This window comes from Oncorhynchus gorbuscha, linkage group LG17 (assembly GCF_021184085.1).
Source record: "Oncorhynchus gorbuscha isolate QuinsamMale2020 ecotype Even-year linkage group LG17, OgorEven_v1.0, whole genome shotgun sequence".
In the NCBI taxonomy this organism is placed as follows: Eukaryota; Metazoa; Chordata; class Actinopteri; order Salmoniformes; family Salmonidae; genus Oncorhynchus; species Oncorhynchus gorbuscha.
Genome location: NC_060189.1, coordinates 45,491,634 through 45,515,053, shown reverse-complemented (window position 1 = coordinate 45,515,053; position 23,420 = coordinate 45,491,634). Strand labels below are relative to the sequence as shown.

At 40.6% G+C, this 23,420-nt stretch overlaps 1 protein-coding gene across 2 annotated transcripts in view; it reads left to right on the top strand.

The window, feature by feature from the left end:
• Window positions 1-2,623: 2,623 nt before the first annotated feature.
• Window positions 2,624-23,420, top strand: part of LOC124001736 (guanylate cyclase soluble subunit beta-1-like) — a 57,586-nt gene continuing 36,789 nt past the window's right edge. Inside the window, exons 1-9 of one of the 2 annotated variants that reach the window (XM_046308760.1) lie at window positions 2,624-2,750; window positions 3,078-3,151; window positions 5,419-5,519; window positions 5,685-5,803; window positions 6,458-6,655; window positions 8,370-8,600; window positions 8,835-8,951; window positions 9,266-9,399; window positions 12,410-12,607. In XM_046308760.1, coding sequence (XP_046164716.1) covers window positions 2,748-2,750; window positions 3,078-3,151; window positions 5,419-5,519; window positions 5,685-5,803; window positions 6,458-6,655; window positions 8,370-8,600; window positions 8,835-8,951; window positions 9,266-9,399; window positions 12,410-12,607 — 1,175 coding nt within the window. In that variant the 5' untranslated portion in view covers window positions 2,624-2,747. The remainder of the gene's footprint in view (window positions 2,751-3,077; window positions 3,152-5,418; window positions 5,520-5,684; window positions 5,804-6,457; window positions 6,656-8,369; window positions 8,601-8,834; window positions 8,952-9,265; window positions 9,400-12,409; window positions 12,608-23,420) is intronic. The other variant, XM_046308761.1, reaches the window with a different exon arrangement.

Below are 23,420 nucleotides of genomic sequence, written 5' to 3'. Positions count from 1 at the left end.
TATCACGGATTACAAAATGAAAACCAGCCCCATTGCAGACATCAACATCTCCCAGACTAATTAAGCAACTTCTTTGCGTGCTTTGAGGACAATACAGTGCCACCAACACGGCCCGCTACCAAAGACAGTAGGCTCTCCTTCGCCGTGGCCGACGTGAATAAAACATTTAAACATGTTAACCCATGCAGGTCTGCCGGCCCAGACGGCATCCCGAGCCGCGTCCCCAGAGCATGCGCAGACCAGCTGGCTGGTGTGTTTACGGACATATTCAATCAATCCCTATCCCAGTCTGCTGTCCCCACATGCTTCAAGATGGCCACCATTGTTCCTGTTCCCAAGAAAGCTAAGGTACCTGAACTAAATTACTATTGCCTCGCAGCACTCACTTCTGTCATCATGAAGTGCTTTGAGAGACTAGTCAAGGATCATATCACCTTCACTCTACCTGTTACCACAGACGATGCAATCACCATCACACTACACACTGCCCTATCCCATCTGGACAAGAGGATTACCTATGTAAGAATGATGTTCATTGACTACAGCTCAGCATTCAACACCATAGTACCCTCAACTCGTCATTAAGCTTGAGACTCTGGCTCTCGACTCCGCCCTGTGCATTTGGGTCCTGGACTTCCTGATGGGCCGCCTCCATGTGGTGAAGGTAGGAAACAACATCTCCACTCCGCTGATCCTCAACACTGGGGCCCCACACGGGTGCGTTCTCAGCCCTCTACTGTACTTCCTGTTCACCCACGACTTCGTGGCCATGCACACCTCCAACTCAATCATCAAGTTTCCAGACGACACTGCAGTGGCAGACTTGATTACTAACAACAACGAGACAGCCTACAGGGAGGAGGTGAGGGCACTCAGAGTGGGGTGTCAGAAAAATATCATCACACTCAATATCAGCAAAACAAAAGAGATGATCATGGACTTCAGGAAACAGCAAAGGGAGCACCCCCCTATCCACATCGACGGGACATAAGTGGATAAAGGGGGAATGTTTTAAGTTCCTCTGTGTACATATCATCGACAAACTGAAATGGTCCACGAACAAACAGTGTGGTGAAGAAGGCGCAACAGCGCCTCTTCAACCTCAGGAGGCCGAAAAAATGTGGCTTGTCACCGAAAACCCTCACTAACTTTTACAGGTGCACAATTGAGAGCATCCTATCGGGCTGTGTCACCACCTTGTACGGCAACTGCACCCCCCCACAACCCCAAGGCTCTGCAGAGGGTGGTGCAGTCTGCACAACGCATCACCGGGGGCAAACTACCTGTCCTCCAGGACACCTGCAACACCTGATATCACAGGAAGGCAAAAAAGATAGTCAAGGACAATAACCACCTGAGCCACTACCTGTTCCAGAAGGTGAGGTCAGCACAGATGCATCAGAGCTGGGGCAGAGAGATTTAAAAATGGCTATCTCAAGGCCATCAGATTGTTAAACAGCCACCACTAGCACAGAGAGGCGGCTGCCTACCTACAGACTTGATGTCATTGGCCACTTTAATAAATGGAACACTAGTCACTTGAATAATGCCACTTTAAGAATGTTTACATATCTCGCATTACTCATCTCATATGTATATACTGTATCCTTCACTATCTATTGCATCTTAGCTGCTCTGTCACTGCTCATCCATATATTTTATACTGACATATTCTCATCCCATTCCTTTACTACATTGTGTGTATTAGGCTTTGTTGTGGAATGTGTTAGATATTAGGTTTTGTTGTGGAATTTGTTAGATATTAGGTTTTGTTGTGGAATTATTAGATATTACCTGTTTGGTACTGCTGCACTGTCAGATCTAGAAGCATAAACATTTCACTACACCATTTGTATGTGACCAATACAATTTTATTTGAATAGCCTGAATCCACAGAGCTCTTCTTGCAGGCTCTATTTCCCTACTTGGGAACATTGTGAACCGTAGGTCGGGATTTCTGGTTACATGTACATTGAACAACACAGTAGCTTTTCGGCATGTTTTGTTATTTCTGTATAACTATTAACCATTGTAAAAGAGTTGGCTCTTTTACAATTGGGGTCAATAAGAAAGAAAATGTGTTTAGTGGGTGTGGTTGAGGAGAATTCCTTATTATGTGATTCTCGAGTATACTGTGCATTATAGGGAAATAATGCACGCCCTATAATTCCCTGCAAGACAATCAGAAACGAGTATTCAACAATGCCATGATATAGTTAAGCAATAAGGCACCTCAGGGGTGTGGTATATGGCCAATATGGCCAAAGGGCTGTTCCCAGCACGACGCAACGCGGAGTGCCTGGATAAACCTTATAAACTGGTTACCAGCGTAATTAGAGCAGTAAAAATACATGTTTTGTCATACCTGTGGTATACGGTCTGATATACAGCCACTCAGCATTCAGGGCTCGAACCACCCAGTTTATAATCTATTCTACCTAGGATTTGTTTATATCATTTGATTGTGGCATTTAAATAGGTTGGTTTTGTTGTGTAGTCTTTCTTTTACACTGTTTTCATAAACAACGCTGTCTTCAGCGAGCAACCCTCATTTCTTCCTCAGTGGTCAGTTGCCGAGTGAGTATTTTTGTCCTTGAGCTCCCATTGGACACATTCGATGTCAATTTGATGAGGAATGTTTTCAAGAATGGAGCCCCAACGTAACATCTGCAAACTGTGAAGGTGCCGTGTTGATTTAGACATAACAGTTTACATTGATAAGGAATCGTGAAGAACTGGTCGTAGAAATGGTATGTAAACATCAACCTATTAGATTTCACGGCGACATTTGATTGCCATGGTTATTTTGATGTGTAGTGGTGCGTTTTCCCGTATGAGAACGAGCTATCAGCCTATGGCTACAATATCTGTTCACTGTAAATTAACACTGAAATTCGTGATGCGAGTGCGATTTTATCGTTCTAATATTCATGTTGCATTAATGAAAACATTATTTGCTGTTGAACAAGTCATTCCAATTTACAGTGGAATCATAACACTATCATCACTCTACATTTTTGACATACTTGTATTTTCTGATTTATGTTTCTCTATTTCTGTTTTATATCCGTTTTTAGTATGGTTTTGTCAATCACGCCTTGGAGCTACTTGTATTACGAAATTATGGCGAAGACGTGTGGGAAGACATCAAGTGAGTTCAAATATTTGTTTTGTATTTGTGATTGACACAGGGCATTTGCATACCATAATTCAAAGCAGAAAGTGAAAATAAAAACTAAATGTGGCCATGTTGCAAAATGCAAAACAAGGAATCAGCAGGTATGTTCAGTAGATAGATATTTTAGTAACACATTAAATTGCTCCTATAACTGTGTGAAGCACCATTGTAGTAACACACTTTACACACATGAACGCATAGATTTTGTATTGTAGATATGTGGTAGGAGAGTAGCTTAGTGGCTTGAGGGCAGACAATGTGTTGTGAAAAGTTTTATGAAATGTACGATTTTAATTTGTAGATAACTGCCTTAATGTTACTTAATAAATGCAAATTACACTACTGCTTAAGTAATTACCATGTAATAACAATTGCTTACTTTACATTGTTACTTTACTTTTACATTTTAAGTTATTACACTTTAATTGTGTTTACTACATTGTCTTGACCACAACTTTATTTAACCTACCAATATGACATGGATAATAATGCAAAAATATGTCAATTAACCATATTATAGTATTGAAATCAATAATCTCCCCCTTTTGCTAGACAGAGTGTATAACGAATGGCCATGTCGTGACCAGCAGATATAGTGGGCCTATCTAACTTATACCATGTGACCATAAATCACCATAAATCACCAGCAAACATAAAAGAAAACGATATATATAATTCATCAATTCATTATTAAATGACATCACTATTATAGGAAGGCGAGCCATATTTTTACTCATCATTTCATTTTCATTAGCTTTCTAATAGTGGTGATAAAGGGAGGTTGTTGCATTATGATAACAAAGTGCTCAAATATTTGGCAAGATCCAAGTTTATTTTTCTTCCTCAGTATTTGCTGTTCCAGGACCCAGACTTTCATCCCATCCTATGCTATAAGAACAGAGGCACAGCTGCCTCTCCAAAAAAAAACGTGTTTTTAGGATTCTGGTCATTTTTATCGCCCAAAAACATTGTGCTGCAATATTTCTCAACCTTATCTTGGCTGACGTAATTCAACATTATTACATGTGTAAATATTCAAGCTAGGTTTTATTTTCAGATCTTACATCTCAGAGCAATTGAAAAAGTAATTCTTATTTTCACTACATTTTTATGTTTGTTCAGCAGATCACATGCTCAGAGAAAGTGGTTGCTAGCCAGCACAGCAAATCAGTATTGTTTTCTCAGATCAACTCGGTAATCAGGTCAAATAGACCTCATTAGGATATATATCAGGCTTATTTATTAGCATGCCAAATACATTTTCTCATTGTAACTTCTAAATATAGATAATCCTACGATGCAGTTAGTGCTCAAAGGTAGATTAAGGGTACTCCAACATTCATGAAAGTGTCATGACTGTTTTCATAACGTTGTTATGAATGCCTTATGTATACCCCCATAAAGTAAAGTGATACTGATTGTTTTTGATTGGACCAAATAAGTATAGCTATCACTTTACTGAAGGACCCTCATGTATGATTCATTTAAGGCTTTTATAACAGCTATTTAAAATGTTATAACATCCGCCATAGGCATAAACAACGGCATACAACGTTATGAAGCTAGTTTTAATGGATACTATAGAGGACAAGCGAATATGTTGTCGTATGCTCTAGTCAACTGCCTCTTTATTACATAGGTGATAATCACATGTTAATATGATTGTCAGGACCCGGTTACGAACCCGGGTCTCCGGAGTGAGAAACAGTCACTTAACCAACTGAGCCACGAATAGTCGGCAGAACCCAGAAGATGATGCAGACACAGCAGTACTTGAGACAGTGTATTTAATGAAGTAAAAAAGTGAAGTCCTTCAGGAAAACATGTAACTCCACAACCTCAAAAGGAATTCCACAAAAACAAAGGTAATCCTCCAAGACAAAAAGGTAAATCCACAAGGTGGTAGGTATAGCATAAAAAGCCTCAAAAGATACTCAAAAATAAATAAACAAGAACAAAAAACAGAATTCCACAAGCGAGTCCACCGGGATCAACAAGAGTACACAGAATACTAGGGCTGGGTGCTAACATACAAACACAGAGCAAATAACTGAGGAAAACTAAGGGTTTAAATACAATCAGGGGAAACGGGGCACAGGTGCAAATAATAATGGGAATCAAGGGAAAACAAAAGGTCAAAAAGCACAATGGGGGCATCTAGTGACCAAAAACCGGAACAACCCTGGCCAAATCCTGACAATGATATCTAATAATTGCATTTTCTTCTTTCCTGTTATCAGGAGGGAGGCACAACTCGATGTAGAGGGTCAGTTCCTTGTCAGAATCATATATGAAGATGCCAAAACATATGACCTTGTTGCAGCTGCAAGCAAAGTTCTCAGTATGTTTTTTAATCATGTTTTGAAATGCAAGATGCTTTACTTGAACCAGTTTATTCCTAACATAATTGTATGGCATCACTTTAAAATATGCTACCCTTTATAAAGGGTCACTTATTTTAAAGTGTTACCAATGGGACTGAGATGGTGTATTTTTTATCTTGCAGAGATTGATGCAGGGTGTATCCTACAGATGTTTGGGAAGATGTTTTTTGAGTTTTGCCAAGAATCAGGGTATGACACCATCCTGCGTGTTTTAGGCTCCAATGTCCGTGAATTCTTGCAGGTAAGCACTCCAGTTCCCTTCTTTAATATTTCTTCAGTTAACAGATACTCATGTAAAACAATGTCCTCTTCAATGTCATGAATGCTTCAACGTAAGTTCAATATGACCTATATTTCAATTGTACAGTGCCGAAACAATTCTGTGACCGACCCCTCGTCTTTGAATATGGGGGAGTTGACCATGTAATTCAAATAGGACAGTGGCAGTTTGATTTGCCAAGACCGAACCCTCTATTTACAAATACAAAATGTAGGGCTTCACTTTGTGGTAGAGCATGGCGCTTGTAACGCCAGGGTAGTGGGTTCGATCCCCGGGACCACCCATACGTAGAATGTATGCACACATGACTGTAAGTCGCTTTGGATAAAAGCGTCTGCTAAATGGCATATATTATTATTATTATTATTACTTTGGGTTGAAACAGAGATAAAGCAGTGAGGACTGGAGTTATGCAACCTTGTTCTGAAGGCCTGCTTTTGGCCTGCCTTGCCTGCTCCCAGATCAGTTTATGCTGTGTAGCCAACTCCTATGGTGTTTGGTATGACAATGACCACAGGAGTTGGCTATATAACGCAAACTGATATGGGACCAGTCTAAATGGAATCTTAATGGAGAGAAACTCCTATTTCAATCATTTATGCAACCCCCATACAGAATCTGGATGCCCTCCACGACCACCTAGGTACCATCTACCCTGGGATGAGGGCTCCGTCCTTCCGCTGCACAGACGCGGAGAAGGGCAACAATCTGATCCTGCACTACTATTCGGAGAGGGAGGGGCTCCAGGACATTGTGATCGGCATCATCAAGACGGTGGCCCAACAGATCCACGGCACAGAAATAGAAATGAAGGTGTGCTGTTTAAAATAAAATAATAACTATTATTACTTAAAAGGATTGGACCCTTTAAAAAAAAGAAGCCTAAAATGACATCTTGATGCCATTTGAAAGGAAACACTTTGAAGTTTGTAGAAATGTGAAATTAATGTAGAGACAAGCAGGGGTTCAAACTGTAGAAGCCATTTCCTAATTTTGAATTAAAAAATTGATTTTATCAAACAAAACTATGCTACATTTTATCTCTGGGACCCTCAGGATGACAAATCAGCATAAGATTACTGAATGTAAGTACATTATTTACCTTCAGAGGTGAATGTATAAAACCAGTTGCTGTGATACAAGTTTGTTGTTGTGCACTCTTCTCAAACAATAGCATTTTTTTTTACTTTAATAGCTACTGTAAATTGGGTAGTGCAGTTATATTAACAAGAATGTAAGCTTTCTGGCCATATAAGACATGTCTATGTCCTGGAAAGTTTGCGGTTACTTACGTCTTTCTAGTTAGCAACAACTGTCCCGGTATAGGGACACCAATCTCGTAGATCCTTAAGAAATTAAAGGGATAGTTCGGGATTTTGGCAATGAGGCGCCTTATCTACTTCCCCAGAGTCAGATGAACTCGTGGATACCATTTATATGTCTCTGTATTCAGTATGAAGGAAGTTAGAGGTGGTTTCGCGAGCCAATGCTAACTACTGCTAGACCTAACTCGGGCACTGTTTTTTGTGTGCCTTGGAAGTTATTTGGATTCTGTGCTGCTTGGGGTTCTTACCTTCAGTCCAAAATGGGACAGTGGCCGACTTTCAAATGCCCCTCTCCATTCAGGAGTTGTTTGGGTCTGAGCAACTGCTAGTGTTGGTCACTCAGTGGGCAGTTTTTGATCTGAGATGCTGGTGGGTCTCTGTTGACTTGGGTCAGATGTCTATGAAAGGGGCAGAATGTTAGTACACTCAGAAGGTGACGTAATACAACTACCAAATAGCTAGTAGTTATAGTGTAAGATACGGTATTTTAAAGTGTCTAACCATTATTAGACTGATATAAGTGTCATGATAGTTTTAAAGCTAGGAATATGTGATTAAGTTATGTACCTTCTTTATAGCATAGTAGTCCATGCAGCAAACACCAGGTGGAATTAGTATATACCATTGGTATAGACTTGGATAGTCCTTTCAAAAATCTTTTCTCTGAGCACGTAGGTTTCCTCCTCATTTTCAAAGAAAGACAACTCTACTTTCAATCCTAATCATATCGCAGAGATAGGTGTCCGTATGTATTTTTTATCTCCCAAGCTCGGCGTAAAATTAAATGGGGGAGCTTAATTGACAGACCCTGCAAATATGACACCAGATTGTCTGGAAGTGTTTTCATTGTTGCCACGGAAACCGTGTGCGTCAAGCCATTGACGTCAGTGTATAGACTAAAAAGGACTTGTTGTGGCCAGGCAGTAACCCTCACAAGAACATCACTGTGTTTAAAACCATCACACCTTAGATCACCTTAGATATTTACATAAAGACATACTGTATTTCGATGTCTATGCGTTTAGCAATCACCCACCGGTATCTCTTACATTATCTCTTGCCATAATGGGTGGACTGGCGTACATTTTGAGTGTCCCCATAAAGTAAAGCAGGATATAAACACAGGAAGCATAGCATGCACTCATTCTAATTTTATGTTTGCACCTTCCTCCCTTTTATGAAATCCATTCTTCCTTCACCAGGTGATCCAGCAGAAGAGTGAGGAGTGTGACCACATCAAGTTCCTGATCGAGGAGAAGGACTCGGAGGAGGAGGCCTTCTATGAGGATCTGGACGGCTTCGAGGAGAACGGCATGCAGGAGACCCGGATCAGCCCCTACACCTTCTGCAAGGCCTTTCCCTTTCACCTCATGTTCGACAGGAACCTGATGCTTACTCAGTGCGGCAACGCTATCTCCCGTGTGCTGCCGCAGGTTTATGTCTATTTATCTATAGGACATTGAGATTTTATGTGTGTAAATAACTACTCTTATACTGCATTATGACTGCATTATAACTCAGTAGGAGTGTGTATATAATGCACTGTAGATATGGGCTTCACAGCTAGCCTGCAGTTGTAATGCAAATATGTGGTTCTAATCTATTGTAAGACTTGGCACAAGTATGTAGGACCCCCTTATGAAGTGTTTTGCTGTTGTATTCCTTAGCTCCAGCCAGGCATCTGTAACCTGCCCTCCGTGTTCTCTCTGGTGCGTCCACACATAGACTTCAGCTTCCAAGGCATGCTCTCCCACATCAACACTGTCTTCGTTCTGCGAAGCAAGGTATGCCAAGAATACTCACTACTGAAACTTTTTGCATTTTAATTTAATGTTAAAATTCCATCACAAAAAAATAGAGGAATTAGATAGAAAACTACATTTATATTTTCTGTGTGTCCTGGCTGCTTGTGTGTCCATGCGTGTGTGTCTGTGTGTGTCTCTGCCTGTGTGTGTGTGTGTGTGTGTGTGTGTGTGTGTGTGTGTGTGTGTGTGTGTGTGTGTGTGTGTGTGTGTGTGTGTGTGTGTGTGTGTGTGTGTGTGTGTGTGTGTGTGTGTGTGTGTGTGTGTGTGTGTGTGTGTAAATTATGTCTTTCCAGGAGGGCCTCTTGAACGTGGAGACTTCAGAGAACGAGGACGAGCTGACTGGTGCTGAGATCAGCTGCCTGAGGCTGAAGGGACAGATGATCTACCTACCCGAGGCGGAGAACATCCTCTTCCTCTGTTCTCCCAGGTTCTGCTGCTGTGATGTTAGACAAAAACAATGTGCTGTTCTAGGCTGCGTTCCAAATGGGCACATAAAGCGCTAGTCAGAAGTTGTGCACTATGTAGGGAATAAGATTTCATGTGCCCTGGTCAAAAGTAGTGGACTGTGTCAGGAATAGAGGGGATGTAATGTATTTGGGATGTAGTCCTAGACTTGGGGTGGATGGCTGGGCTGGATGGATGTCTCTTGGTTGGTGTGTGAAACCTAAATTGGATTCAAAACCACAGCTACTGTAGTGCAGCAGATGGTCTGGTCTTAAGGGGCCAATCTACAGTGGAAACAAAAGTCTAACCCCGCCTTTGCTTTGGTAAAAAGCTGAGGGATGGATTTAAAAATGCACTAATCTCAGATTCAGACAGAGCTATGGCTGCAATGACTGACCATCCATTATATAAAAATGATAGTTTTAACTATGTTTTGAGACTATACAGTGTTTGTTTACATTTAAAATGTTTAATAACATTGGAGTAAAACAAGGTTCTATTTGGGTTCTGACATGGTGTCACAGTTGAACTAAGCTCATTAGGATTTTAAGTGATATTCAAGAATCAGTGTATACATGCATGCATACATGCATACATGCATACATGCATACATACATACATACATACATACATACATACATACATACATACATACATACATACATACATACATACATACATACATACATACATACATACATACATACATACATACATACATACATACATACATACATACATACATACATACAGTTAGTTCTGCCCTCAAATTTTGTATAGGATTGAGGTCAGGGCTTTGTGATGGCCACTCCAATACCACTCCAATACCTTGACTTTGTTGTCCTTAAGTCATTGTCCATTTGGAAGACCCATTTGCGACCAAGCTTTAACTTCCTGACTGATGTCTTGATGTTGCTTCAATATATTCACATAATTTTCCCTTCTCATGATGGCATCTATTTTGTGAAGTGCACCAGTCCCTCCTGCAGCAAAGCAGCCACACAACATGATGCTACCACCCCCGTGCTTCACTGTTGGGATGGTGTTCATCGGCTTGCAAGCCTCCCCCTTTTTCCTCCAAACATAACGATGGTCATTATGGCCAAACAGTTCTATTTCTTTTCATCAGACCAGAGGACTGAAAAGTACGATCTTTGTCCCCATGTGCAGTTGCAAGCCGTAGTCTGGTTTTTTATGGCGGTTTTGGAGCAGTGGCTTCTTCCTTGTTGAGCGGCATTTCAGGTTATAGGACTCGTTTTATTGTGGATATAGATCATTTTGTACCTGCTTCCTTCAGCATCTTCATAAGGTCCTTTGCTGTTGTTCTGGGATTGATTTGCACCTTTCTCACCAAAGGACGTTCATCTCTAGGAGGCAGATCGTGTCTCCTCCCTGAGTGGCATGACGGCTGGGTGGTCCCATGAGGTTTACTATTGTTTGTACAGATGAACGGGGTACATTCAGGCATTTGGAAATTGCTCCCAAGGATGAACCAAACTTGTGGAAGTCTACAATTTTTGTTCTGAAGTCTTGGCTGATTTATTTAGATTTTCCCATGATGTCAAGCAAAGAGGCACTGAGTGTGAAGGTAGGCCTTGAAATACATCCACAGGTACACCTCCAATTGACTCAAATTATGTCAATTAGCATAACATAAGCTTCTAAAGCCATAACATAATTTTCTGGAATTTTCCAAGCTGTTTAAAGGCACAGTCAACTTAGTGTATGTTAGTGTATAACTAGTGTATAATTAGTGTATAACTTCTGACCCACTGGAATTGTGATACAGTGAATTATAAGTGAAATATCTGTCTGTAAACAATTGTTGGAAAAATGACTTGTCATGCACAAAGTAGAGGTTGAAATGGACTCCAACTTAAGTGTATATAAACGTCTGATTTCAACTGTATATAGTCATTAGTTGGATGTAGCAGCTACAGATTGTTTAAAGGGACAATCTTTGGTAACACTTTACTTCATCCATTTATATGTTGTCTTATAACCAGGCTTATGTCTCAAACTGTCCGTTACTGTATTTAGTTAACACATTTTCTGGTTGTAAAAGGCCTGTGGGTAGTAGTCATGTACACCATTTCTAGTCCCAGAAGTGACTAAAAAGTGTAACTAGGATAACTTGAGTCATATAGTCGGTATTTTCCAAAAATAAAATGTCAGAGGGTTGGGTTTGATTTTATGTTATGCCCACAAACACGTGGGTATTGGTTTGTAAATTTTATCTTGGAATGCACACTGACCATGATAAAGTTTGTTAGATGTTGGCTCTCTTTATGGGGCTAGTTAGGTACCGTCAATAAAGTGACATCATGTTTTTGGGACAATAAGTTCACATTGCAATAGTTCCACATTTTAGTGACATAAAAACCTCAAACCAACTATAAATTGTATGAATTCATGTAAAATATTGAAAGCATTTAATAAGAAAACTAAAAGGTGTGCAACATGAAAATATTGTCCCAATTACTTATTTAGTCAATTTATCACAACTCCGGAGAAGACTTTGAACTGTCTGCATCTGGGTAACAAAAGTTTATTAAAAAAACATGGGGCAGGCAAACAACCGGTCAAGGGCAGGCAAAGGTCAGTAATCCAGAGCAGTACGAAAGGTACAGAACGACAGGCAGTCTCATGGTCAGGGCAGGCAGAATGGACAAAACTAGAGGATAAAAAACGGTAAAAACGCTGGCAGGCTTGACAAGACGAACTGGCAACAGACAAACAGAGAACACAGGTATACATACACTGGGGATAATGGGGAGGATGGGCGACACCTGGAGGGGGTGGATACGAGCACAAAGACAGGTGAAACAGATCAGGTTGTGACGCAATCATTATAAGATGATCGTTATTAGTTTTTATAAGAGGGGCATACATGCTAATCATAATGCATTATGTTGTCCCTACTGAACACAGCCCCTGTTGAGTTGTGTTCAACCACTGTTCAGTCTCTGATGCGTCACCAACACTGTGTTCAGTGTGATGAACCTGGATGACCTGACGCGGAGAGGCCTTTACCTGAGTGACATCCCACTGCACGATGCCACACGTGACCTGGTGCTGCTGGGAGAACAGTTCCGTGAGGAGTACAAGCTGACTCAGGAACTGGAGATCCTAACTGACCGTCTGCAGCACACCCTTCGGGCCCTGGAGGACGAGAAGAAGAAGACGGACAGGTTCGTAGAGACTCCCAACCCATCGCCCTCGCTGTTTGATAGACCTCCTTCACCCATTTACTTTTTTTGTTTTAATGTAAAGGGATGTTCCACTCCAAATATACTTTCAGCAGTGTTGGAGTCTTTGGTGTAGCTTTCTAAACTCCTGATATGCTTAGTAGTGCGGATTGCCTCAGAAGGAACATGTACCGCTCTTCCATTGAAAATCAAAAAAGGGGTGGCTTCCCTTGATCCTTGACCCTCATGAACATTAACATATTTTTATAAAATATACTACACTACACTACATTATGCCTCATGTAATGTCAATAACTCAGTCTTTCTATTTTATTGCAATATGCCAATGAATGTGTGAGGTACAACTCATATAAAATACCAGTCAAAAGTTAGGACGCCCACAAATTCAAGGGTTTTTCTTTATTTTCACTATTTTCTACATTGTTGAATAATAGTGAAGACATCCATACTATGAAATAACACAGTATGGAATCATGTAGTTACCAAAAAGTGTTTAAGGTTCTTCAAAGTAGCCCCCTTTGCCTTGATGACAGCTTTGCACACTCTTGGAATTCCTCAACCAGCTTCATGAGGTCATCACCCAGAATGCATTTCAATTAACAGGTGTGCCTTGTTAAAAGTTCATTTGTGGAATTTATTTCCTTCTTAATGAGTTTTAGACAATCACTTGTGTTGTGACAGGTATACAGAAGATAGCCCTATTTGGTAAGACCAAGTCCATATTAGAAGTCAAGAACAGCTCAAATAAGCAAAGAGAAATGACAGTCCATCACTTCTTTAAGACATGAAGGTCAGTCAATCCGGAAAATGTCAAGAACTTTGAAAGTTTCTTTAAGTGCAGTCGTAAAAACCATCAAGCGCTATGATGAAATTGGCTCTCAAGAGGACCACCACAGGAAAGGAAGACCCAGAGTTACCTCTGCTGGGGAGGATGTGTTCATTTGAGTTATCTGCGCCTCAGATTGCAGCCCGAATAAATGCTTCAGCATTCAAGTAACATCTCAACATCAACTGTTCAGAGAAGACTGCGTGAATCAGGCCTTAATGGTCAAATTGCTGCAAAGAAACCAGTACTAAAGGACACCAATAATAATAATAAGTGATTTGCTTGGGCCAAGAAACAATGGACATTAGACTGGTGGAGTCCAAATTTGAGATTTTTGGTTCCAACCACTGTCTTTTTGAGACAGAGTAGGTGAACGGATGATCTCCGCATGCGTGGTTCCCACCATAAAGCATGGAGGTGGGGGTGCTATGCTGGTGACACTGTCAGATTTATTTAGAATTCAAGGTACACTTAACCTGCATGGCTACCACAGGATTCTGCAGCGATACGCCATCCCATCTGGTTTGCACTTAGTCCGACTATCATTTGTTTTTCAATAGGACAATGACCCAAAACACACCTCCAGGCTGTGTAAGAGCTATTTGACCAAGAAGTCTTGTCATCTACAAGACCCTGCTAGGTAAAGTCCCCCCTTATCTCAGCTCGCTGGTCACCATAGCATCACCCACCTGTAGCACGCGCTCCAGCAGGTATACCTCTCTGGTCACCCCCAAAGCCAATTCTTTCTTTGGCCGCCTCTCCTTCCAGTTCTCTGCTGCCAATGACTGGAACAAACTACAAAAATCTCTGAAACTGGAAACACTTTTCTCCCTCACTAGCTTTAAGAACCAGCACCTGTACATAGCCCACCTATAATTTAGCCCAAACCTCTTTCCCTACTGTATTTATTTTGCTCCTTTGCACCACATTATTTTTATTTCTACTTTGCACATTCTTCCACTGCAAATCTACCATTTCAGTGTTTTACTTGCTATATTGTATTTACTTTGCCACCATGGCCTTTTTTGCCTTTAACTCCCTTATCTCACCTCATTTGCTCACATCGTATATAGACTTGTTTCTACTGTATTATTGACTGTATGTTTGTTTTTGTCACGATCGTCGTAGTAAGGAGACCAAGGCGCAGCGTGATATGAATACATGTTCTATATTTAATGAAGAAAGAACACTGAAACAAACTTACAAAACAACATGACACAATATAATCTAAATGTGCAGACACAGGCAACTAGACATAGACATAGATAATAAACCACGAAATACCCAAAGAAGATGGCTGTCTAAATATGGTTCCCAATAAGAGATAAACAGCTGCCTCTAATTGAGAACCAATCGAGTCAACCTTAGCCTACATAAACACCTAGATGGTAAACAATCCCATAAACCTTCAAAACCGCTAGACAGTACAAAACACATACATCACCCATGTCACACTCTGACCTAACCAAAATATATAAAGAAAACAAAGAATACTCAGGTCAGGGCGTGACAGTTTTACTCCATGTGTAACTCTGTGTCGTTGTATGTGTCGAACTGCTTTGCTTTATCTTGGCCAGGTCACAATTGTAAATGAGAACTTGTTCTCAACTTGCCTACCTGGTTAAAAAAAATAAGGAGAGTGATGGAATGCTGCATCAGAACCTGGCCTCCACAATCACCCGACCTCAACCCAATTGAGATGGTTTGGGATGAGTTGGACCAAAGAGTGAAGGAAAAGCAGCCAACAAGTGCTCAGCATGTGTGAACTCCAAGACTGTTGGAAAAGCATTCCAGGTGAAGTTGGTTGAGAGATTGCCAAGTGTGTGCAAAGCTGTCAAAGGCAAAGGGTGGCTACTTTGAAGAACCTAAAATATCTTGATTTGTTAACACTTTTTTGGTTACAACATGATTGCATATGTTTTATTTCATAGTTTGTCCTCACTATTATTGTACAATGTAAATATAACATGCTTAATGAGTAGGTGTCCAAACGTTTGACTGATACTGTATGTAAAATCCGAAGTCCAATTTTATCAAGCATTTAGGTAAAAACAAATGTACCCTATTCAAAATGTTATTGCCAAATTAGGTCTTCTCGGATCTTGAAATTGAATCCATAATTCTAATCTGACAACGACAGAACCCGCTCATAATAAAAATAATAATAAATCAATACGTATCCGAGGTGGACCAGATTCGACCCAATATGTCAGAATGGAGGGAGAATCGAATCCAAATGGGATAATGTCTATCGGACTCAAATGGATCCGAAAGAAATTCATTATTGATGTGCAAGCCAGTAGAATTGTTTTGACTTGTCTGGCAGGCAGTGAACGTTAACATATATCTAAAATAATTGAGTTATGGTGTATACAAGAACTTAGTATTTTCATAAATAACATCCCTAATTTAAAATGTCAAACACAAGCGAAGGGGTGTGTGACGAAGACGCACTATAGGAGCTTCTCTCTCCAGAATGCGCTTTCTGCTCCTGCCCGTTCATGCGCATTCATTGTTTCATTGTGTGAATTGTTTGTCCCTTTGTTAATGTTTATTTTGCTTGAGCACGCATAGAAGTACCTGGGCTCACGTGCACTAATATAGGCCTATAAAAAAGTTCCCATTTGGGAATGTCTGCTAGCATTTTTTGTTGTTGTCATGACCTCACACAACAGAGTTTTACATCCATTTCGAATGACAATAGTTCCCCACTGTATTTGAAAAATCTTTCTAACACTCTCCTTCCCGATAGGCCTAAGTAACCACTGCACCTCGGTGTGCTATAGCAACATATTGCTGATGCCATATCCCCAGAGGAACTTCATAAAATAGACTACCTGAACACACCTACCGTGCACAAAATCCAGCATTTTCTTTTCTGAGCTCATTGGTGTGGGAAACCGTGAGAGCCCAGTTGAAACAATGTTGCAAGTTTGCTATGGCAAGAGTTCAAGCCAGACAGGCAGAGCACTAACTGCAATGTGTAGCAAACATGATTTATGGAGGATATTTATTTTCCTCAGGATATGCTCTTCAAATATAATTTTACAATCTGGTCGGTATATCATATTTTCAGACAGATCCAAGGTCCGTGGCCACCAAGCATGATCCAATCTCAGTGGGTTAACTGCCTGTTCAGGGGCAGAACAACAGATTTGTACCTTGTCAGCTCAGGGGTTTGAACTTGCAACCTTCCGGTTACTAGTCCACCGCTCTAACCAGTAGGCTACCCTGCCACCCCAAGTTGAGATACTGGGGTGCAAAGGAGCAAGATAAATAAATAAATACAGTATGGGGATGAGGTAGATTGCATAGGCTATTTATAGATGAGCTATGTACAGGTGCAGTGATCTGTGAGCTGCTCTGACAGCTGGTGCTTAAAGCTTGTGGGGGAGGTAAGAGTCTTCGTGATTTTTGCAGTTCGTTCCAGTTATTGGCAGCAGAGAACTGGAAGGAGAGGCGGCCAAGGAAGAATTGGCTTTGGGGGTGACCAGTGAGATATACCTGCTGGAGGGCGTGCTGCTATTGTGACCAGTCAGCTGAGTTAAGGCGGGGATTTACCTAACAGAGACTTGTAGATGACCTGGAGCCAGTGGGTTTGGCAACGAGTATGAAGTGAGGGCGCCAAATTCAAAACAACAGAAATTCCATAATTAAAATCCCTCAAACATACATGTATCTAATACCTTTTTAAAGGTAGTCTTGTTGTTAATCCCACCACAGTGTCCGATTTCTAATATGCTTTTCAGCAAAAGCACCACAAACGATGATGTTAGGTGAAACCACAATAAAAACAGCCATTTTTCCAGACAAAGAGAGGAGTCACAAAAAGCACAAATAGAGCTAAAATGAATCACTAACCTTTGATGATCTTCATCAGATGACACTCATAGGACTTCATGTTACACAATACATGTATGTGTTGTTTGATAAAGTTCATATTTATATCCAAAAATCTCAGTTTACATTGACGCGTTATGTTGCAGAGAGCCACATCAATTTACAGAAATACTCATTATAAATGTTGATGAAAATACAAGTGTTATGCATGGATTAAAGATATACTTCTCCTTAATGCAACCGTTGTGTCAGATTTCATAAAAGCTTTCAGCGAAAGCACACCATGGAATAATCTTGAGTACAGCGCTCAGCCACCAAAACAACCATACAGATACCAGCCATTTGTGGAGTCAACAGAAGTCAGAAATAGCATTATAAATATTCACTTACCTTTTATGATCTTCATCGGAATGCACTCCCAGGAATCCCAGTTTTATCATAAATGTTCAATAATACTAATAATACAACCGGAAAATTCCTTTGTCTTTAGAAATTAAAGGGAAGGCAGCTCGCTCTCATGTCCGTGCGCTTGATTTAGCTCATGGCATTCTGCCAGACCCCTTAGTCAAACAGCTCTTATTCGCTCCCCCTTCACAGTAGAACCCTGAAACAAGGTTCTAAAGACTGTTGACATCTAGTGGAAGCCTTAGGAAGTGCAGTCGAACCAAATTTACAATGTATCTTGGATAGGCCATTTCTTGAAAATCTACAAACCTTAGATTTCCCACTTCCTGGTGGATTATTTCTCAGGTTTTTGCCTGCCATATGAGTTCTGTTATACTCACAGACATCATTCAAACAGTTTTAGAAACTTCAGTGTGTTTTCTATCCAAATCTAATAATAATATGCATATCTTAGCATCTGGGCCTGAGTAGCAGGCCGTTTACTCTGGGCACCTTATTCATCCAAGCTACTCAATACTGCCCCCCAGCCCAAAGAAGTTAATGCTCCGCCTGTCTGCCTCTCTCCATCAGGCTTGAGATTTTGATATAGCAAACTTGCAACATTGTTTCAACTGGGTGCTCACCATTTCCCACACCAATGAGCTCAGAACAGATACAGCTGTATTTGCTCAAGGGAGGTGTGTTCAGGTAGCCTATTTTATGATGTTTCCTCTGGAGATGTGATACACACTGGAAAGTATTGAGTGTGAATGACAAACTGGCGGCCTACCACACCTTGTTCAAAGGCACTTAAATCTTTTGTCTTGCCCATTCTGAATGTCACAAATACACAATCCATGTCTCAATTATCCTTATTTAACCTGTCTCCTCCTCTTCATCTAGACCAGCTATTCCCAAACTGGGGTACGTGCAATGCCGTACGCCAAATAAAAATGTGATTCACATTTTCAAACAGTCCATTTAGATTTTCTAAATGTTTCACTGCCAAAAATAAAATTAGGCGCTAACATGTCTGACAATGAATGGGCAACATAAACCAAATTGAAACTGATAATTGTGCATGATTTCAACTGAATGATGAGGATGAAGAAGGTGATATTCCTCTGTCCTGCACGCGCACACACAGAAAAACACTTTGTTACCACTCATCAGTGTTACTTACTAAAACTGTTATTACACTAAGGTTTTAATTCTAAGATAAACTTAGACTACAATTAGGGTGTGGAAATGTTAAGATAATTTTGCTCTTACTGTAGAACTGTAGCCTACTCCTGACCGGTCACGTTGTACAGTGCCCGAGTCTAAGACACTGCATTGCTACAGATGCTGGTTGAAAACCTGTGTCGGACGCAACAGGGAAACCCATGAGGCGACGGTAGGCTTTTGGTTTCTCTCCCTCTAAAAACAGTAATAATTATAAATAACAAACAGGCTTTATTTACAAATTAGTAACAATGTCTCACCTCAAGAATGGGCTTTTTCCTCGCTCACTTTAGGTTATTTGAAAATGAAATCTCAAAATATATTTTTAAACAAGCCATAGAACGTTGTTTGCAATTTCAGTTTTAGTCCACCAGAAAGATAGAACAAATATGCTAATTGATTAAAAATATCTATTGGAACCTTTAACAAGTGGAAAGGGGAAGAAGTATTATTATTAACCCTGTTTTTCGCAGGCTGTGAATTCTGCAAACATTTCTAGGATGGGCTATTAGCAGGACTATATATTGGTCATATTGATCATGGCTCTCGAGTGGCATAGTGGTCTAGGGCACTGCATCGCAGTGCAAGAGGCATCACTACAGTCCCTGGTTTGAATCCAGGCTGTATCACATCCAACTATGATTGGGAGTCCCATAGGGTGGCACGTTGTTGTTGTTATTATATTATTATTATTATATATTTAAAAAACGTACATATTCTCAAAAATCAGATTTGCCCTAATGAAAAATCCCCCTTAGATATTATATTTAGAATCCTCCAATCCTCTAAATGTAATTTATTTCACTGAATCTCCTTTGGGGTATTGGTTAGACTACAATAAGGGTGTGGAAAGGGTATGCTCTTAGCACTGTAGCCTACTACCGACCGTCACGTCCATATTTTCTGTTCCATCCTAACGGAAACCCTGAGGGTTTCATTTTTCTTGGAATAGAAACATAATATTAATCAAATTAAGCTCAATTTCTTAAAATCAATCCCATATACTATGTTCTTACAAAAAAAAACATTTTAAGTTCTCTTGTACAGCCAATATTGAAGGCTACCAAATGCTTCTCAAAGATGCACTCTGGTGGTCAAACTAGCACTAACTAGCATTAATGTTAACAATGGCTGACAATTAAATAACGTGCCATAGAATTCTGCGGCAGTATGACGCAACTTTTAAAGCAAGAACCACTGTATGTGCAAAAGTTCTATCTCACAACTTGATGAAACCTTCACTCTTGCGTATACATTTATTTAGAAGCAAGCGAGAATTAAGATGACTTAAGAGTAGTAAGACCTGTATAAAAGCAACAGATAACATTAATAAGGGGCTAGAAGCGTATTTTTGGGTGGCTACCAAGTGGCAAGGACAGGCAAGCGCCATACTATTGTGGAGGACTTAATTCTTCCTGCTACGGCTGGGATAATGCTGGGGGAAAAGGCAAAAAAAACGATACAGACAATGCCTTCATCAAACAACACTTTCACGACGCACGTTTTGAAACAATTACTGCCTCGCATACAAGCCAGTAAATTCTATGCATTACAGCTGGATGTGTCAACAGATGTGGCACAGCTACTGGTGTATGTCCGTTAAAATTTATGGGGGAGTCAATTAAGGGGGAGTCGATTAAGACATCCTCTTTGCAAACCAGGACAACAGGAGAGGATCTTTTTAAAGTACTGGACAGCTTTGTGACATCAAATGGACTTGTGGTCAAGATGTGTTGGTATTTGTACTGATTGCGCAAAAGCCATGACAGGGTGACATGATAGGGGAGTGGTAAAGCACATGCAAGCAGTTGCTCCCGACGCCACTTGGGTACACTGCAGCATCCACCGAGAGGCTCTTGCTGCCAAGGGAATGCCTGACAGCTTGAAAGACATTTTGGACACGAGTGAAAGTGTTTCACTTTGTTAAAGGCCCCTGAACTCTCATGTATTTTCTACATTATGCAATGATATGTGCAGCGAACATGTAACGCTTTTACAACATACAGAAGTGCGTTGGTTATCAAGGGGCAAAGTATTGACACGTTGTTTTTTAAATTGAGAGACCAGCTTAAAGTTCTTTACTGACCATAATTTTCATTTGTCTGACCACTTGCATAATTACAAGTTTAACACACGACTGGCCTATCTGGGTGATGTTTTTTGCGCCTGAATGATCTGAATCTAGGATTACAGGGACTCTTCGCCACTACAGTGGGGCAAAAAAGTATTTAGTCACCCACCAATTGTGCAAGTTCTCCCACTTAAAAAGATGAGAGAGGCCTGTAATTTTCATCATAGGTACACTTCAACTATGACAGACAAACAAAAAAAAATCCAGAAAATCACATTGTAGGATTTTTAATTAAGTTATTTGCAAATTATAGTGGAAAATAAGTATTTGGTCAATAACAAAAGTTTATCTCAATACTTTGTTATATACCCTTTGTTGGCAATGACAGAGGTCAAACGTTTTCTGTAAGTCTTCATAACGTTTTCACACACTGTTGCTGGTATTATGGCCCATTCCTCCATGCAGATCTCCTCTAGAGCAGTGATGTTTTGGGGCTGTTGCTGGGCAACACAGACGTTCAACTCCCTCCAAAGATTTTCTATGGGGTTGAGATCTGGAGACTGGCTAGGCCACTCCAGGACCTTGAAATGTTTCTTACGAAGCCACTCCTTCGTTGCCCGGGCGGTGTTTTTGGGATCGTTGTCATGCTGAAAGACCCAGCCACGTTTCATCCTCAATGCCCTTTCTGATGGAAGGAGGTTTTCACTCAAAATCTCACGATACATGGCCGCATTCATTCTTTCCTTTACACGGATCAGTCGTCCTGGTCCCTTTGCAGAAAAACAGCCCCAAAGCATCTCCAAGCTTCACAGTAGGTATAGTGTTCTTTGGATGCAACTCAGCATTCTTTGTCCTCCAAACACGATGAGTTGAGTTTTTACCAAAACGTTATATTTTGGTTTGATATGACCATATGACATTCTTCCAATCTTCCTGTGGATCATCCAAATGCTCTCTAGCAAACTGCAGACGGTTCTGGACATGTACTGGCTTAAGCAGGGGGACATGTCTGGCACTGCAGGAGTTGAGTCCTTGGCGGCATAGTGTGTTACTGATGGTAGGCTTTGTTACTTTGGTCCCAGCTCTCTGCAGGTCATTCACTAGGTCTCCCGTGTGGTTCTGGGATTTTTGCTCACCGTTCTTGTGATAATTTTGACCCCATGGGGTGAGATCTTGCATGGAGCCCCTAATCGAGGGAGATTATCAGTGGTCTTGTATATCTTCCATTTCCTAATAATTGGTCCCACAGTTGATTTCTTCAAAACAAGCTGCTTACCTATTGCAGATTCAGCCTTCCCAGCCTGGTGCAGGTCTACAATTTTGTTTCTGGTGTCCTTTGACAGCTCTTTGGTCTTGGCCATAGTGGAGTTTGGAGTGTGACTGTTTGAGGTTGTGGACAGGTGTCTTTTATACTGATAACAAGTTCAAACAGGTGCCATTAATACAGGTAACGAGTGGAGGACAGAGGAGCCTCTTAAAGAAGAAGTTACAGGTCTGTGAGAGCCAGAAATCTTGCTTGTTTGTAGGTGACCAAATACTTCTTTTCCACCATAATTTGCAAATAAATTAATAAAAAATCCTACAATGTGATTTTCTGGATTCTTTTTTGCTCATTTTGTCTGTCATAGTTGAAGTGTATGATGATGTAAATTACAGGCCTCTCTCATCTTTTTAAGTGGGAGAACTTGCACAATTGGTGGCTGACTAAATACTTTTTTGCCCCACTGTATATTCAATGTGCGGGACAAAATTGAGGCTGTGATTAAGAAGTTGGAGCGCTTCTGTTTGCAGACAATGTCAAATGTGATATAGCGAAGCACCTGAGAGAGCTGGGTGACCAGGTACTTTCCCGAAACGGATTCGTTATCCTTTTCATGCCCTGCCTCCAGTTCACTTACCGATATCTGAACAAGAGAGCCTCATCGAAATTGCAACAAGCAGTTCTGTGAAAATTCTATTTAAAATCAGAAGCCACTGCCAGATTTCTGGATTGGGCTGCGCTCAGAATTTCCTGCCTTGGCAAATTGTGTTGTTAAGACACAGATGCCCTTTGCAACCACGTACCTGTGTGAGAGTGGATTCCTGGCCCTCACTAGCATGAATACAAAATACAGGAACAGACTGTGTGTGGAAAGTGATTTAAGACTGAGACTCTCTCGTACAACACAACACAGCAGAGATATGTGCTTCCATTCAAGCACACCCTTCTCATTAACCTGAGGTGAGTTATTCAGTTTGATGAATAAATAAGGTTTTATATGTAAGATGGCTAAATAAAGAGAAAAATGATTGATTATTATTATTTGTGCCCTGGTCCTATAAGAGCTCTTTGTCACTTCCCACGAGCCGGGTTGTAACACTCACTTGTTTTTTTGTTTAATAAATGTATCGTATAGTGTGAGTGGCAAGCTTACAATGATGGCAAAAAATCATTTGAGTGCACTGACCCT